This window comes from Hemitrygon akajei, chromosome 30 (assembly GCF_048418815.1).
Source record: "Hemitrygon akajei chromosome 30, sHemAka1.3, whole genome shotgun sequence".
Classification (NCBI taxonomy): Eukaryota; Metazoa; Chordata; class Chondrichthyes; order Myliobatiformes; family Dasyatidae; genus Hemitrygon; species Hemitrygon akajei.
Window position 1 is genome coordinate 27,438,210 of NC_133153.1, and position 18,932 is coordinate 27,457,141.

At 37.8% G+C, this 18,932-nt stretch overlaps 1 protein-coding gene across 2 annotated transcripts in view; it reads left to right on the plus strand.

Annotated features, from left to right (window-relative positions):
* Positions 1-18,932, plus strand: part of igdcc4 (immunoglobulin superfamily, DCC subclass, member 4) — a 146,852-nt gene that overhangs the window by 54,819 nt on the left and 73,101 nt on the right. For both annotated transcript variants that reach the window (XM_073033192.1, XM_073033191.1), the window contains exon 4: positions 11,859-11,992. In XM_073033192.1, the coding sequence (XP_072889293.1) occupies positions 11,859-11,992 (134 nt within the window). The remainder of the gene's footprint in view (positions 1-11,858; positions 11,993-18,932) is intronic.

An 18,932-nucleotide genomic window follows, 5' to 3' on the forward strand; every position in this document is an offset into this window, starting at 1 on the left:
GTTCATTGATACTTGCAGTGTCATGAATTTAATTGGCATTTCTTGTGTAGTAATGGTCAATGTTTGTATATAATGAGACTGGATAGATGAGGGACAAATGATATTGATTCAATATGTCATCTGTGTTCTCCAGCAAGAACTTATTCATTAACAATGAAATTCATTGATGTTATTTCCATCTTCCTCTTGTATTAATATTCTGGTGGTCTCCTGTAACCATAAATTCACTGTCGCTGGAACGGGTCGGGTCAGCGTCAGTGTTGCTGGAATGGGTTAGAGGCATTGTCACTGTCGCTGGAACGGGTCGGGTCAGTGTCAGTGTCACTGGAATGGGTTAGATCAGTGTCACTGTCACTGGAATTGGTCGGGTCAGGTTACTGTCGCTGGAACAGGTTAGATTAGTGTCATTGTTGCTGGAATGGGTCAGGTTAGTGTCACTGTCGCTGGAACGGGTCGGGTCGAGTCACCGTCGCTGGAGCGGGTCGGCTCCGTGCCACCGTCGCTGGAGCGGGTCGGCTCCGTGCCACCGTCGCTGGAACGGGTCAGATCAGCATTCCCCTGAACATTTTCATGTAGCATCCCACTTGTGGGAAAGCACACTTCAAATCTCCAACCTGCACCACACAGGACAGAGTTTATGTGAATGCTTTTGTCTCCAGATTCCTTTCCAAATTAATTTACTTTCAGGATCAGGCATTACTGGCAAAGCCAGCATTTCTTGTCCTTATTGCTCTTGGGATGATCGGGGGAGCAGGTCTCCCTAATTGCCCTTGGGAAAATCACAGGGAGCAACTTTCTTGATTCACTGCAGACCTTCTAGTGAATATGTTGTTACTTGCTGACTTTGTGGAATTTTCAATTTTAGATTTATTTATAACGTATACATTGAAACATACAGTGAAATGTGTTGTTTATGTTAACAACTAACACACACACAAATGTGCTGGGAGCCGTTCACTACACAATCTGGCACCAACATAGCATACCCACAATGTTTAACACAACAACAGCACAACACACAACACAGAACACAAGCAGCAACAAGAACAACAACAGCAAAACAAACCCCTTACCCACCCTCCCAACCCCTCACTGACACAGGCCTCCAACCTCAGGATAGGCTGCCTCTGGGCCTCCAGTCCTTAGCCCTGGACTCTCAATCCCACGAACATTTATGGAAATTATGTTCTCATGCACCACCTAACCTTGATGCTGGATGTAGGTTTGAATAGTGCTGAAAGAATGGTCTCGGTGGGTAATTGCAGTGCATTTTATAGAGAGTTTATGCTGCAGGCAGCCAGTGTAGCTTGTGGAGGGAGTGAATGTTCAGAATGTTTAGGGAAGAGTGGGTTGATGATGCGTCTATGAAGCAGATTGCCTTGTTCCAGATGGTGTCAAGTTGCTTTAGAGTTGCACTTTGGGTGGTGAATATTTGGGATTTATAACTGACTTTGGAGTTTCAGTTGCTAAGCATGTTCGAGACAAACCAATAGAAGTTTAGATACTTTGGGTATCAAGATTGCAGCAAAGTAACACTTGGGTAAAAGACCAAGCATGTCCTTATTGAATGGTGGAACAGGCATGAAGGGTCAAATGGCCTTCTCCTGTTTCATTATTTGCCTCCCGCCCCGGTGATTTTATTGCACCTCTGAAAAATAATTCCTATCAGATCAAACAAGCAGAATTTTGATTCTCAATTTCACTCTGAAATTAGGAGCAGCCTTGATTAATCTCCTTTGTCAATAATAAAATTAACTGCAATACTTTATATAACAAGATAACAACTAAAAACCTTAATTCCATGATTAAGATCATACCTGAATGTCAAACATCTTTTTTTAAAACTTGAACATGTATTTTTATGTTGAAGAGGCTTTTTTGGCTATCTTGATCGATGGACATTTTAAGGCATAAAATCAAATGACAGATCAGATCTTTGTTTCTCACTGTCAGTTTAATGTTTTCTAATTACCCAATTACGCAATTCATGAATTGCTGATTTCTGTTTTTGCAGTTGTTTAGCAATTATTTATTTCTCTTCCAGAAACTGTTTCCATCTGTCTTTTTTATATTTTTCAAAATTTCTTCTTCCAACTGTCCTGTTGAACATTGAACCTTTGACACTACTGTAAAAATGCAGTATGGTTTACAAAGCTGTCTCCTGATTTTCCATTAATAATTTAAAATTCAATAAATAACTTATCTTTGATGTAGTTTAGGATTCACTGAACGTACGCTGGTATATAAATGCAACTTATTTGTTCTTTTCAGTGCACTATGTAGCCAATATTATTTAAAGGAATGAAACTTAATCATCTTAAGTGCTTTCTACAGTGCATGCCCTTCCTTATCCTGGCACGAGGATCATTTATGTAATTTATCAAGGAATGGAACGGGAAGATTTTTCACGTTTTTATGTTTTCTAGATTTGCAATATCAGTTACTGAGTTTTGGACTGTACGAATAATCTTTCTTCTTAATAATAACAATAAATCTAGGCAACTGTAGATATAGGCTGCTAACCTTGATCTTCAGATGATTATGTTGGTGCTGGGCAGGACAGGTGCTGGGGAAATCTGGTTGGAAAGGGAATAGTATGCAGTTGGGGAACTGTGAAGGGACAGGTAGAGCTCAAAACTTATTCAGCAATTTGTCGACCAGCATGTATCTAAGCTATTAAGTTGGTCGGATTATATTGCTTTTGGAAATACAATCTCTGAAAAATGTGCAGAATGACCCTGAACAAGGAATCTGTGCCATCTGTCTCCTTGCTATTAATAGACAATCTTCACACATGCACATATGGATGTCTACACATTGGTGCTAACAATGTTTTGTCAGAATTGTCTGACAAGAGATGTTGTGAGTCTCATGTACCTGCTAAAACTAACCAGTGCAAAATTGTATTCATGGCTGTATTGCATATCTTAAAGGAAAAGTAGCTACTTAATCCAGTTACTGTTGGAAATCAGTTTGAGAAGCAGTGGTGGCATGGAAGTGATCACTTTTATGATGCTGCTAACCTTGAGTTCCTAGTGTAGGTAGTCAATATTTTGAGAGAGATCTGCATGAAGGAAACTGCTATGGGTCAAAATGAAGCTATTTGAGGAGGGAGTTGTCAGAAGAGATACCGTAATGCCCACATTGATGGCATAAGTACTTGATTGGAAATCTGCAAGGAGATCAATGACGTTTGTATATCAGTACATCAGTTTTTTTTTATATGCTTCTGATTTCCTGATTTACACTGGATTGGAAGACCAATATGCTCAGTAATGTGAGATTGCCATGTGGGGAACATCTCACCAAGTGGGCTTGACTTTATCCTTATTGATCATTGGGCTTTGGTGGAAGTTGTGACATTTGTTGATCAATCTTTTCTACTATCATTATTTGTCATGAAGGAACACAAACACTGATATTATGGGGCAGCTCCAATGTTGAGAATAAATTAGAACACAGGAATGCCTCTATCTGATGATATTATTTTGTGTTTTAATTAAATTTTCTGGTTTTTAGGAATCACTTACAAGACAAAAATATATTGGTCATCCTTGATTGTTGTTGAGAAGGTGGTGGTGAGCCACCATTTTAAAATGCTGCTGAAAAACTACAAATGAATTCAACATTCCTTATGATAGAAAGGTGGTTATTGATGAAGCAGCTAAAAATGGATTAACCATAAGATGCTGACAAGAGGCATAATCTCTAGATTGCTAATTTATAATAATATCACTTTTGTATGAAAGTTCTGGTTTCCTCTTTCCTTTCAAGTCATTCTGATTTCAGTGGATTGCCCAACTTTGCTTAAATTGTTAACTGTTACCAATTATGTTAGAATAAATAGTACCAAATCTATTGACTTTTCAAGAAATTCAAGATTGTTTAATAACAGTTCCAGTACACAAGTGTAAAAGAGAATTGGATCCGATGCAGCACAAAAAGACAATAAGCTAAAGAGTAATAATAATAAATATAAATACGTAAGATTAGCTTGTATACTTTGATTGTACATCCATGATGTGAAACTAGGAACAGGAGTGTCTGTTTGTACATGAGGTGACTCTGATAGGAAATGATAATGTAGTGGTGCTGGGGGCAGGAGGGGTGGGTTAGCGAATGGAGGTATTAATCAGCCTCGCTGTTCAGGGGAAGTACTGTTGTTGAGTCTGATGGTCCTTCGCAAATGTCTCAGTGTCTTTACAGCAGAATTTGTGATATATGAATCTAAGAACAGAAGCATGCACATGCCACTTGGACCTTCATGCAATGCTGCCATTCTTGAAGTTCATAGTCAGTTTCTTTCCCATATTCCCATATCTTCTACTTCCTGGAATATCCCAAAATCTGTTGATTTCTATATAATATGTATGCATACAGTATACTGTCAATATTTCTGTCCTGATGAAGGGTCTTGGCCCAAAATGTTGACCATTTATTCCTTTCTGTATTGCTGTCTGACCTGCTGAGTTCATCCAGCATTTTGTATGTATTGCTCTGGATTTCCAGCATATGCAGAACTCTTATGTTTAAGATTACTGTATTGTCAGCATTGTTTACACACTAATTTCCTGATTGATTCTGTACCATGCATCCTGGTGATGTGCAACTCCCGCTGATGTTATCTGCCCGTATCCCTATCCAAACTGATTCTAAGTGAAGATCCTCCTATCCACTGCTGTTGTGTAGCCTCTAATACCAGTGCTATGTTTCCTGGAATATTTTAATGACCGCTTTCCATCTATTTGTTTGTTGTAATTTCATCGTATTTGTTCCATTAATTTGTACAGTGTATTGTGTTACAATTGCTGTATTCATACAGATAAAATGTATAATTTGACTTTTTGCCAACTTTGATATTTCTGACTCTAATTGGAGGTATACAGTTATGTTATAGACACTGTCCCTTCCTGACAGACTCTGGTTATTATTGCCCATTTTCCTACCATGCATTATTACTTCATTAATTTCCTTCAACTTTCTAAATTCTCCTTTACACCCTGCTTTTAAATTTACAGGCCTAGTTATTCAACTTTCTGGACGCCAGTCCCAGCCAGATTCAATTTAAGCTTGTGACAATGGATCAGCTCCTTCTTTCGTCATTACTAGTACTAGCTCTATAACTTCAAGCCCATTTTTCCCCACACTAATCTTTGAGGCAAGCATTCAGTTCTTTGTGATTTTCCATAAGCCAAAATGTAAGAAACTAGTTGTAATGCAGACATTAACTTTTTAATTTGGATCGTAACTGCATGGTTTGTGGAATTGTGGACAGTGGAACTCTTACTTTATTTTCACTTAAGATTCCTATCCAGCCCTCTTACTTAAGATTCACTCTCACTTAGGATACCTGTCCAGCACTATTTAGATGGCCTTAACCCTGAGAGTGAATAACTAATAGTCTTTGGATTCCAGTCTCCCAGGTGCAGAGAAAATTATAATTTCCCTGAAGTATTCTGTTCTGTACTATCACAGATACCATTTCTTTTGGCTCCCCCCAGTTGAATGTTCCCTGTATCACACTGCTGTGGTCAATTTGTTCAGTCTCTCTGCAATCTCTGTTGCCATCCATACAGGATGCTGGAACCTTGCACCTGTTGGATAAGTGCAAAGGCAGAGGTTCTTGCAGGCCTGCTTTCTGGACTTCCATAACTGACTTACTTGCAATTGTACTTTTGTCCCTGTTAGTCATTTCTACCTTATTTATTCTAAAGGATGTGACTGGCTCCTTGAAAATTGTATCCAGGGAACTTCTTTCTTAATGCCGAATTTCAGGCAACAAAATGACCTGAAGGCCTTCTGGCTGCAGATGTTTTCATGGATCCCAAATGATTTCATCAACTCTTACATACAACAGTTATAATACATAGCATGCTCTGCCATATCTATCTTAAAAACATTTTTCATTCAATTTATTTAATTATTTTACCATCACACGTATCTCAAAGTTGTATAGTCAATGTCCACATTCCATGGACGCTGCATTCTGAAGAAGCTATTCTAAAAAATGCTACTCTTTCAGCTAGTGATGCATACGTGAATGGAATTTGAATTTGGTACATCATTAGCTTAGAGTTTTCAACCAATCCATTTTTGTGAGTTGAATTTATATGAATTGGAGCTAAACTTCTTAAAAATCTATATTTTACTTTGAGAAATTAATGTTTTGTACATCAATCATTGGTAGTCTGATATTAAAATAAGATAATGCTTAATCCTTGCTCTGAGTTTCTATCTTATTGACAAGCATTTAATCAGCAGAAAATTATTCCATCTTTAATCCATGGCTTCATAAATTAGGAGCAAAGGATCAAAACATTAAACCTTGCATTGATAAAACTCTGTAAATTTATGATGAGCTACTGTGCTTCTTGATGTACTCTAGCTTTTCTTATCACTAAGCAAAAATCAGGATAGTCTGTCCATTAACATCTTGCTGATAAGAAGTACAGTGGATTCTGGTTAATTGGGCTATCAAACCAATTTGGAATAACTGTTAAAGAATAAAAACTAATCAAGAAAATACTGGGATTCCCTTTGTTTATTTGGGACACCATGATGCTTAATTGGGACAGGAGACTTGCCGAACAGTTTTTAGTTGGTCTCAGTCACGTGCACTTGTGTGGCCATTAGACACCACACTGTGCTTAGAGTGAACAATTTTTAAAAAGCATCAGTTGCATGTGTTTGTGTTCAAAAAGCAGTGATTTTTGTCACTGATAGTTGATGACAAATAAGCAGGAAGACAATTCAGAACAGTTTTGCTCCCTGTGGTTTCAAGCATTCAGACTTGGACTGGGAGTGAACATGAAACTATTTCACTACTTCAATAAGTTAGAAACTACAAAGGTTCTGAAGTTAGCAAAAATCATCTTGCATGTTACAATGAGAATGAAGATTTGGAGGATGCAATTGTCAAAAGCATTGTTTGAAACAATCCATTATCTGCACTAGTTGGCTGCACTGATTTTGTTAATTTACAGTCAATGAATAAAACATGGCAGCATACACTGGATGCTTTTTCAATCGATAACTATTAGGAACTAATACAGTTTTATAGTACTGTAGTGGTATTGGTAGTGTTCTAATTTGTTCTGTATTTCATTTAAATACAGAATTAGTTACTCAGTTAAACAGTAGCTTATCTTTTTTATACCTTTTTAACTATTTCCAGAAAACTTCAACTAATTGGGACAACTGCTTAATTGGGCCAAAATGTACTGGTTCTGATGTGCCCCAGTTAAATGGAATCCACTGCACTACAGTATGTACAACCTCATGAATTTCTAGGAAAGCCATTTGCTAAACTTGGTGGGTAGTTCGTGTATGCAAATTAGTTTTTAAATGCAAGCTGCTGTTCATCCATACTGAAAGGCATTTTCATGGGCTTTCTAAGTTTTGCCTTGCTGTTCATTATATATGAAAGCCTCAACATAGATTTTTTGGTCATTATATGTCAAGTTTGAGCCTTTTCATTGCACCAACAACAGCGATGAAACAGATATTCAGTGATTGTTGCTGGGTATCAGTCAGATGTAGAAATTTCATTTCTCTCTCTTTGAGCGGAGATTGTAGCAGTTTCACTGCCAATTTGCTGGGAATTAGTTGATTTTAAATTGATACTTGATTACTTCTCGTTTTTATGTATGGGTTCACCTTGTCGTTGACCTTTTTTCATAAATAATGTGTAGTGAATAAATAAAGTTTGTAGTTATAACTGAAATTGGCCAATACAGTATTATAAATAGTGTTATATGTATCAATAACGTTAAAATAGACTGTTGTATTTGTTTAAAAGGAAAGCATTATCAAATCTATAACCTTGCTGAAGGTTTCAAAGATCCTTTTTCCTGTTCATTCATTACTTTTATAAACAAGCTATTCATGGAATAGTTACAATCATGCTTGAACAGAGTTTTAAATTAAATTGAAAATTTCTTTTTGGAAATGTTTGGAGCACTTTTATGGAGATCATAGATACTTTTAAAATTATAATTTCCATGTACATAAAAATAATCTCGTTGAAAGAAGTCATGCTCAATATTACATGGAGTTTAAATTTTTGCCTTTAAGTACACTATTGGTAGATGTAATTTGCTGCATTTAAGTTTTGCATTCAAAGTTCAAACTACATTTATTATCAAAGTATGTATGCTATCTACAACCTTGAGATTCATCTCCTTACAGGCAGCCACAACATGAAGAACCCAATAGAACCTATTTAAAAAAAGACCATCAAACACCCAATATGCAGGGAAACAAAACATTGCGCAAGGAATAAGCATTTGGCACAGACTAGAAGGGCCGAGATGGTCTGTTTCTGTGCTGTAGTTGTTATATGGTTATAATAAAAGTAAGCAAGTAACATTCAGAACTGAGTACACAGTTCTGAAAATGAATACATAGCCCCGAAGCCAGTCACAACCGATCCAGGTGTCCATTAGTTGCAGGTCACAGCCTCAGTTCATTGCAGAGATGAGTAAACCTTGTGAGCCCTGGGTCATCCCTCTCCTCTAGCCCTGACACCCTTTGCTTTTCAGTCTGGCCCGGTGCTTAAATCAGCCAAATAGTGAGTTGTTCCTCACTCTCAGAGCTGGGCTGTGCTGCCTCAGTATGCTGTCAGGCCCAGGACCTGCCACTTCGATTCGGCCTATACATGCCATACTGCAAGCGTCCTGCTCCTTTGAGGCTTCACACTGCAAAAATACCAGGTCATACAGAAGGTTCAAAAGCTTAACTCCGAAAGGGAACTTACAGGCTATTGATTGCAGTGATCGTTTTTGAGCAAAATGTGATCAATAAAGTAGTCAGTAGTTTTGTTTGCTGTTATCAATTCATTGCTGTGTCTCACCAGTGCTACCTTAAACCAGAAACCATTTTTTTTCTATATGGGAAACTTAAACATATTCAGTAAGTAAATCCCCGAGCTTTTTCTTAAACCTTTAATTGCTTGTTCCATTGTACATTTGTAACCTGATACCACCCCATTTGAAACTATATCTTTACTTTGTGGTCATGCCTTATGATCATAATTTAGATTAGATAATTTATAATTATTATTGTATTGTTTACATTTGGATATTATTAATGAGAACATTTGAGTTGTTTTCATATGTTGTGGTTGCATTCTCTTTTACTATAATAGCCCTTTTAAAGCAAAGCACCAAGAAACACAAAGAGTTATTTAAATTGGATTTCTTCCAGAAAGGTTTAGTAGACGTTTTAGCAGATCAGGTGCCCTTGTGAATATTCCTAGTACTTTTGTTTTTGACCATTATTTTGGTTTATCTTGATGCTTGGAATAAATTTCAAACTGTTTCTCAGTTTCCAGCTTTATCAGTGGAGAGCAATCTGGGCAAAAAAATAACTGATTTTGAACTCTCCTTGTATCCAAACGATCTATAGAACACCAGTATACATGGTTACCTATCATCCTAGTTTCAGTCACTAGTGGCAAATAACTGCAAGCTAGGTTTTGCACTTTTCCCTTATTTTCACTTCATTTCTAAAGTGACCTATTGAGCAGAAATAAAGGTATATTTAAATTATAGTAACTTCAGGGATGCCCTTTAAGTCCCTTTCTCTTTGATTTGGCTATAGAACCTTTGGCGATAGCTTTTCGAAATTGTCCTGAACTGACCGGGATTTGGAGAGGGGGTGTTGAGCATAAAGTTTCTCTTTATGCTGATGACTTATTACTTTTTCTTTCAAATCCGTCTACATCCTTACCTCCAATGTTTTCACTTCTTGACCAGTTTAGCCAGTTTTCTGGATATAAACTTAATTTACATAAGAGCGAACTTTTCCCAATTAATAAAGAAGCACAAGAATTAACATTTCGTGATCTCCCTTTTAAAGTAGTCCACAATCAATTTACTTATCTTGGGATTACAGTCACAAGGAAGTTTAAAGATCTCTTTCGTGAAAATTTTGCCAATCTTTCATATACTATTAAACAGAGTCTGTTACAATGGTCACCTCTATCTATATCTTTGGTAGGTCGTATTAATGTTGTTAAAATGTATGTTCTCCCTAAACTTTTATATTTATTTCAATCAATCCCAATTTTTATTCCTAAATCTTTTTTTGATTCCTTAGACTCTATTATTTTGTCATATCTGTGGAAGAATAAGCGCTCTAGAATTAACAAAGTTTATCTCCAAAAATCTAAAAAAGAGGGTGGCATGGCTTTACCTAACTTTCGTTTATATTATTGGGCAGCCAATATACGTTGTGCTACCTTTTGGTCTTTTTTCCATGGCCAACCCGAGTGCCCTAATTGGGTGGCAATGGAGTTGAGCTCCACTAAAGAATTATCTATCTCTGCACTTCTCGGCTCTGTACTCCCTAGTAGTTTGTCCAGATTAATAGTTAATCCTCTTGTCAGACACACTTTGCGTGTATAGGCTCAGTTTAGGAAATTTTATGGTTTCCATGGTTTTTCCTTTTCTAGCCCTATCTTACATAATCACCTTTTTTTACCTACTACGTATGACTCAGCCTTCCATGATTGGTATAGGAAGGGCATTAGACATTTTGAAGATCTTTTTATTGATAATCGCTTCGTCTCTTTTCAACAGCTCTCTGCTAAGTTCAATCTGCCTAATGCTCATTTTTTAGATATCTCCAAATTAGATACTTTATTACTCCTTTAATCCCTAACTTCCCTGAAATGCCTGAGAAAAATGTTATGGACTTATTTCTTTCTATTAATCCACTAGGTAAAGGTTTAATATCATTTATTCGTGATAAATTAGCAGCCCTACGACGTGCCCCTGTGGATAAAATTAAAATGGCATGGGAGCATGATTTAAATACCTCTTTATCCGATGAGACTTGGGACTCGATTCTCAAATCGGTTAATTCAACCTCTCTTTGTGCTCGCCATTGCCTTTTACAGTTTAAGATTGTTCATAGAGCCCATATGTCTAAATCTAAATTATCTCGATTTTACCCTAACATCAGTCCGCTTTGTGATAAATGCAAAAGGGGCGAGGCCTCGCTCATTCATATGTACTGGTTTTGTCCTAGCTTGGAGAAATTTTGGAAAGATGTCTTCATAACGTTATTGTATATTCTGAATCATCACCTAGAACCTAACCCTTTAATTGCTTTGTTCGGTTTCTGGGGTGAGACAGATTTACGTCTGAGTTCGACTAAGTGTCGAATATTATCTTTTGCCTCTCTCCTGGCTAGACGTTTAATCCTCCTTAGATGGAGAGATGTTGCCCCGTCCACACATGCTCAATGGCTTAACAATATTATGGCCTGCTTAGACCTTGAAAAAATTCATTATTCAGTCCTTAATTCGGATTTAAAGTTCTATAAGGTCTGGGGACCTTTTATTGAGTACTTTCATAACCTTCCTCTTAACTAAGGTTTTTTTTCGGTCCCTTGCTTTCAGCTCCTTTTTTTCTGTAGTAGACATTAATACCCTCTGTTGCTAAGTGTATTTACAGTTTTGGGGGTTTGATTGTCCTGATTTATATTCTCTATATTGTGTTGTGGTTGGTCTGGAGTTTTTTTTTGTTGCGGCACTTGGGGAGGATACTAATTTTACATGTCTTCAATTTGGGTGCTTTCTCAATTATCTTTCTTTGTATCATATTATTATTGTATGTTTATTTTTGCACTGTATCAACGTTCTTCATTTTGATCCGGGGTTTTTTTTTATCTGTAGCTATGTAGAAAATGTATAAAAAAACTAATAAAAAAAAAATTATGGTAACTTAAAATAATGTGTGTCACATCAAAGGTACTTTGACCATTTAAATGTGGTGCATAAAACGCAATGAAACGTTATATATTTCATTCATTTGGAACTTAGATGACAAAGCAACATTGGATTTGTTTTTCAGATATATTGTCCTCCCAAATGGAATTCTGCAAATTGTAGAAGTGCAGGCAAGTGATGCTGGAGAATTCCGTTGCGTGGCCACAAATGTAGGTCAGACACGCTACAGTCAGGATGCCAATCTCACCGTATTACAAGGTAATATGATACATAGATTATTATAAGGGAATCAATTTTAAATTTACATTTTGAAGCTGTTTATGAACTATAATTTCTCCTGGAGAAGACAAAAAGTTTTTGTTTCATTGCTATGTAAATATCAGAATTGAATTTTATAACTTTGAGTCAAATTATGAAACATTTCCACCCATGTAATGCGATTTCTCTGGGTTATCTAGCCTCCATGTGGCTCTGTAACCATGTTGTTAATTTGGCTAGTTCAGTTAAACTCTTGGGAAATAGTGAGTAACATATACAAAATGCTGAAGGAGCACAGCAGGTCAGGCAACATCTATGGAGAGGAATAAACAGCTGATGTTTTGGCCAAGACCCTTCAGATGGTAGATTCTCAAACATTGTCAGTTGTAGAATTAACTATGGCTTATGCTGTTTAAGATCAGTGATGGTTGAGCCTTTTTATGAATGTACTCTTTTATTATGTGGGAAGTCATGAATAGAACTGAACATTGTAGCATCATCGGCAAATTAAGCTTTACGTTTTTAAGCCTATTTCATAATGTGTAAATTCTGAATGATTGTGCTTTGTATGTGAAGTACCATTAGATTTACAGTACCTATAAAAAGTCTTCACTCCCCTTGGAAGTTTTCATATTTTATTCTTTTACAACATTGAATCATAGTGGATTTAATTTGGCTTTTTTGACACTGATCAACTGAAAAAGTCTTTTTCATGTCAGAATGAAAACAGACCTCTACAAAGTGATCTAAATTAATTACAAATATAAAAAACAAAATATTTGATTGTATGAGTATTCTCACTCTTCAATTCAGCATTTGGTAGAAGCATCTTTGGCAGCGGTTACAGCCTTGAGGTCTCTATCAGCTATACACATCTGGACATTGCAATTTTTCCCCATTCTTCTTTTCAAAACTGCCCAAACTCTGTCAGATTGCATTGGGATTTTGCGTGAACAGCCCTTTTCAAGTCTAGCCACAAATTCTCATTTAGATTGAGGCCTGGGTGTTGACTTGGCCACTCCAGGACATTAACTTTTTTGTTTTTAAGCCATTCCTGTGTAGCTTTGGCTTTATTCTTGGGGGCATTGTCTTGCTGGTAAACAGATTTTCTTCCAAGTCGCAGTTCTCTTGCAGACTGCATGAGGATTTCCTCCAGGATTTCCCTGTCTTTTGCTGTATTCATTTTACCTCTACCTTCACAAGCTTTCCAGGGCCTTCTGTAGTAAAGCATCCCCACAGCATGATGCAGCCACGGTAGGGATGGTGTGATTTTGATTATGTGCAGTGTTTGGCTTACTCCAAAAATAGCGTTTAGTCTGATGGCCAAAAGCTCCAATATGCCTTCTGGTTATCTCTAGCTGAGATTTCATGTGAGTGTTTTTTTCAATGGTGGCTTTCTTTAGCCATTCTCCCATAAAACTGCGTCTGGTGACTGGTGAAGCACCTGGGTAACAGTTGTTGTATGTGCAGTCTCTCCTGTCTCAGCCACTGAAGCTTGTAACTCCTCCAGAGTTGTCATAGGTTTCTTGGTGGCCTCCCTCACTAGCCCCCTTCTTGCATGGTCACTCAGTTTTGAGCACAGCCCAAAACTGTGACAAAAATCTAGGGGATATTCATTGATTTGGAAATTTTCTTCTATCCATCTCCTGATTTGTGCTGTTCAATAACTTTTGCGGAGTTGCTTGGAGTGTTCTTTAGCCTGATGAAGTTTTTCGGCCTGAAACGTCATCCCTACCTCCTCCCATAGATGCTGTCTGGCCTGCTGAGTTCTGCCAGCATTTCGTGTTTTTAATTATTTCCAGCAGCTGCAGATTCACTCGTTTAGCCTTCATGGTGTAGTTTTTGCCAGGATACTGACTCTCCAGCACTAGGACCTTCCGGATACAGGTGTACTTTTACCACAATCAATTGAAACACCTTGACTGCACACAAGTCTCCAAAAACAGATCTCTTGTGGTAAAAGTACTAATTAACTAATTATGTGACTTCTAAAAACATTTGGCTGCACCAGTAGTGATTTGGTGTCTCATATTAAAGGGGGTGAATACTTGTGAAATCAATTATTTTGTGTTTTATATTTGTAATTGGATCATTTTGTAGAGGTCTGTTTTCACTTTAACAAGAAAGAGGCTTTTTCTGTTTATCAGCGTCACAAAGACCAATTAAATCTAATGTGATTCAGTGTTGTAAAACAATAAAACATGAAAACTTCCGGGCGGGGGCAGGCTGAGTACAGTTCACAGGCACTGTATATTATATTATCCATGTCAATTTAAGCTATAGTGGTGGAGATAATTTTTGATGCATAATGGAGTACCTCAAATATAGTTATCATTAATGCACACCACATAAAGACAACTGCTTCATAGAAGAAACTAAAATAAAAATAAATGTAATTATGTGTATATGTCAGCTAGGGATATTTGTGAAGGGTTTATCTGTTACTTGGCCCACGTGATAAGAGTACAGGTGTCCCCCGTTTTTCGAACGTTTGCTTTATGACACCTCGCTGTTATGAAAGACCTACATTAGTTACCTGTTTTCTCTAACAGAAGGTGTTTTCACTGTTATGAAAAAAGGCAGCACACGAGAAAAGGCAGCGTGCGCCCCGAGCAGCCAAGCTCCTCCCCCGGAACTGCATTCTAGCCGGCATTGCTTAAACACGTGCCTGTGAGCATCTGTGCTTTATGTTGATTTATTTTGTGCATCCGTTAGCAAGATGAGTTCTAAGGTATCGGAAAAGCCTAAAAGAGCGCGTAAGGATGTTACACTTAGCATAAAACTAGACATAATTAAGCATTTCGATCGTGGTGAACGAAGTAAGGACATAGTGAGTTTGGCTAAGGGTTTGTGGAAGTTGATGAAGATGATGTTGAAGAGGTTTTGGCATCCCATGACCAAGAACTGACAGATAAAGAGCTGATGAAGAGGAAAAGTTAACAATCGAAACCGAATGCAGTAGAGAACGGCCCAAAAGTGAAGTCTTCCAGGAACTGAACGTGAGGCAATTGCGTGAGATTTTTGCTGCGATTGACAACACTGCAATGATTGCAGAAGAATATGACTTTAATTTTGAAAGGGTATGTAGGTTTAGGGCATATTTGCAGGATGGTTTGAGTGCTTACAAAGAACTGTATGATAGAAAAATGCGCGAGGCTAAGCAGTCAAGCATACTGTCGTTTTTCAAGCCTTCCACATCAGCCACAATAGACGATGAAACTCGACCTTCGACATCGAGGCAGGCAGACATAGAAGAAGGTGACCTGCCTGCCCTGATGGAAACAGACGACGATGAGATGACACCCCAGTCTCTTCTACCTCCCATCACCCCAACCATCGACGACTCAGCTTAACACACCATCATCAGTGTGCTCACTGTCTTCCCGATTCTGGTAAGTGAAACTATACTGGACTTACATTATTTCTACTTTATATAGGCTGTGTATTTTTATATGTTATTTGGTATGATTTGGCAGCTTCATAGCTTAAAGGTTACGGGAAAGAGTGCTTCTGCCGAGAGGGCTTGCGCTGTGTGTTTCTGCCAAGAGTGCTTGCGCTGAGTGTTTTTGCCGCGAGTGCTGCCGAGAGCACATGCGCCGAGTCTTTCTGCCAAGGGCGCTTGCGTGAGATTTTCGCTATCGTAGACAGTGCTGCAATGATTGCAAAAAAATATTCCTACTTTAAATAGGCTGTGTATTTATCAGATCATTCCTGCTTTTACTATATGTTACTGTAGGTTTTATGTGTTATTTGGCATGATTTGGTAGGTTATTTTTTGGGTCTGCGAAGGCTCACAAATTTTTCCCATGGTAAATGGTAATTGCTTCTTCACTTTACGACATTCCGGCTTATGATCCATTTCATAGGAATGCTCTACCTTTGGATAACAGGGGAAACCTGTACTTACTGAATCACTCTCACATTCTGCACTTTCTTGTCCATTTTTGCTTTTTCACTCTCACACACACACACACACACACACACACACACACACACACACACACACACACACACACACACACACACACACACACACACACACACACACACACACACACACACACACACACACACACACACACACACACACACACACACACACCCCACCCCCCAGAAATAGGATGTTACTTCAATAGTTTCTTTTGTGACTATTTATAATCCATATTCACCACTTAGCCAAACAGTAATTTTGTGAAATAATCAAATAAAATATCAGATAAATATGTGTTTCTTGTTTACTGTATAATAAATCCTTATGATTATTAAGAAGATTGATACATGCGTATTTAGTCAATGCACTTAAACAACCATGACTACAAATTTAAGTAATATATTGGTATTTGTCTCATAAAACACAATATCTGTTGCCAGTTTTTGTAATGTATATGTCATTTAGATTTAAAACATATCTCATTGCAGTCTGGTTGTTTTAAAGAAAGCCTTTTATAATTGACTTGTTTCATCAGATCTTACTTGTATTCGAAGTTCAAAGTAAAAATTTATTATCAGAGTACTTACATGTCACTACATACAACCCTGGGATTCATTTTCTGTGGGCATACTTAGCAAATCTATAGAACAGTAACTGTAAACAGGGTCAATGGCCAACAAGCTATGCTAATGCAGATATAAATAAATAACACTAAGTAACAAGCATGAAATAACAAGATAAAGAGTTCTTAAAGTGAAACCATTGGTTGTGAGACACCAGAAGTAGAATGAGTGTAGTTATCCCTTTTTGTTCAAGAGCCTGATGGTTGAAGGGTAGCAACTGTTTGTTGAACCTGGTGATGTAAGTCCTAAGGCATTTGTACCTTCTACCTGATGGCAGCAGCGAGAAAAGAGTATGGCCTGGGTAGTGAGAGGATCTTTGAAGATGGATGCTGCTTTTCTACGGTAGATGTTTCATGCAGATGTGCTCAATGGTTGGAAGGTGGCTGTTTACTCATGATGTACTGGGCTGAATCCACTACCTTTTGTAGGATTTTCAAAGGTTTAAAGGTACAATTTAATGTCAGAGAAATGTATACAATATACATCCTGAGATGTTTTTTCTTTGCAACCATCCACAAAAACAGAGGAGTTCCCCAAAGAATGAACGACAGTTAAATGTTAGAACCCCAAAGTCCCCCTCCCTGCACGTAAGTGGCAGCGAGCAACAATCTTCCCTCCCCCCCCCCCCCCCCACCGGCAAAAAAAAGCATCGGTACCGCCATCGAGCACTCAAGTGTGAGCAAAGCAATAGCAAAGACACAGACTTGCAGTTACCCCAAAGACTTCGCTTTTCACCAGGTATTCGACATACCGCAGCTTCTCTCTCTCCTTAATAAGGGAGAAAGAGGAGTCTCCATTTTCCTAGCGAGTGGGGAGACATAACAAACAACTCGCTGGTTTATGATGTTAAAAATCCGTTTTGTCACTTATAGCGAGCTCCGTGCCTGAAGATTGCAAAGATTCTGGGTCTCCAGGCACACAGCATATATCCCAACTCCCCCAACAACACACAGATCTCCTGTCATGACACTGACCCTCGATCTGCCTGTCTCCAGAAACCCGAGATCATTGGCTTCAGAATTCGAGCCGGACTCTTAGGCCAAGCCTTTGGTGTGCCGAACAACGGCTAGTCATGGAACCCTGAGTGTGGGTCCCGTTCCCGCAAAGAACCTTAGTCAGCATGTAACTCCAGCTCAGGGTCTTCAAAAGAACCCTGAAAGGGAAAAATAGAGATATTAAAGTTGGAAAGAAAGCTGTTTCTGAAGATGCAAGCAAAGGAGTTGCTGTTAGGCGCCATTAACCCTCCTAAGCTCTGCTTAAAGACATTGGTGTTCCCATATCAGGCCATTATATAGCCAATCAGCACACTTTCCAGAACATGTCTATAGAAGTTTGCCAAGGTTTTTGATAACATACCTAATCTCCGCAGGCTCCTGAGGAGGTAGAGGCGCTGTCGTGCTTTCTTTACAATTGTATTTATACGATGAGTCCAGGACAGGTCCTCTGAGATAGTGACATCCAGGAATTTAAAGTTACTGGCACTCTCCACCTGTGATCCTCCCATGATTACTGGCTGATGGACCTCTGCTTTCCCTCTCCTGATGTCTACAATCAGATCCTTGGTTGAGAGGTGGTTGTTATTACATCGCTCAGTCAAATTTTCAGTCTTTCTCCTATATGATGATTCATCACCTCCTTTGATCCAACCCACCACAGTAGTGTCATCACTAAATGTTATATATATTCAAAAATTCTAAAAAGTTAATTTTTATTGAAATTGTTTAATGGGCAGAATTCACTGCAGATAAGCTTTCAAGTCACAATATTTATTTCACTTGAAAACTAAGTGAAAGATATGTATATTTTCTTTTTATACCATTTAGACTTTTCCCTTCTCTGAATAATTTCATTTAAAAAATTCATATTCCATCCCATTTATTGTCAGTCTCTTTTTTCATTCTTTCACCAATAATCTATCGCCTGAATACTTGGTAGTACATTAACATTTATCTTCATTTCCTTATTCCTATTAAACTTCACCTAATGGGATTGACCCTCCTAAATCATTTTTTTTCTTAAGTCATTGGCAGCTAGGTTACATTTAAAACTCTTACTTTTATATTTCCACCTAATTAATAGTGTATGAAATATTCTTTAACTTCCAAAACACCAGAAATACTATTATTCTATTCTGACTTGTGTAAAATTAAGTGACTCCCTGATAAATATTAATGGATAAAGAAGGAAAAGGCTATATTTACTAGAACATAACTGCTGCAAGGCAAACTTGTGAAGTTTCTAAATGTGCTATGAATATATCTGTTCTAGAAAGATGCAATAAACCATGTTATCCAAAGATTTACAGAACTTTAATAGTTTTATAATCCTTGGAGGAAGTTTCAGTCAAGGGTTATGCCCAGTAACTTAAACGATAAATGTCAGAAAG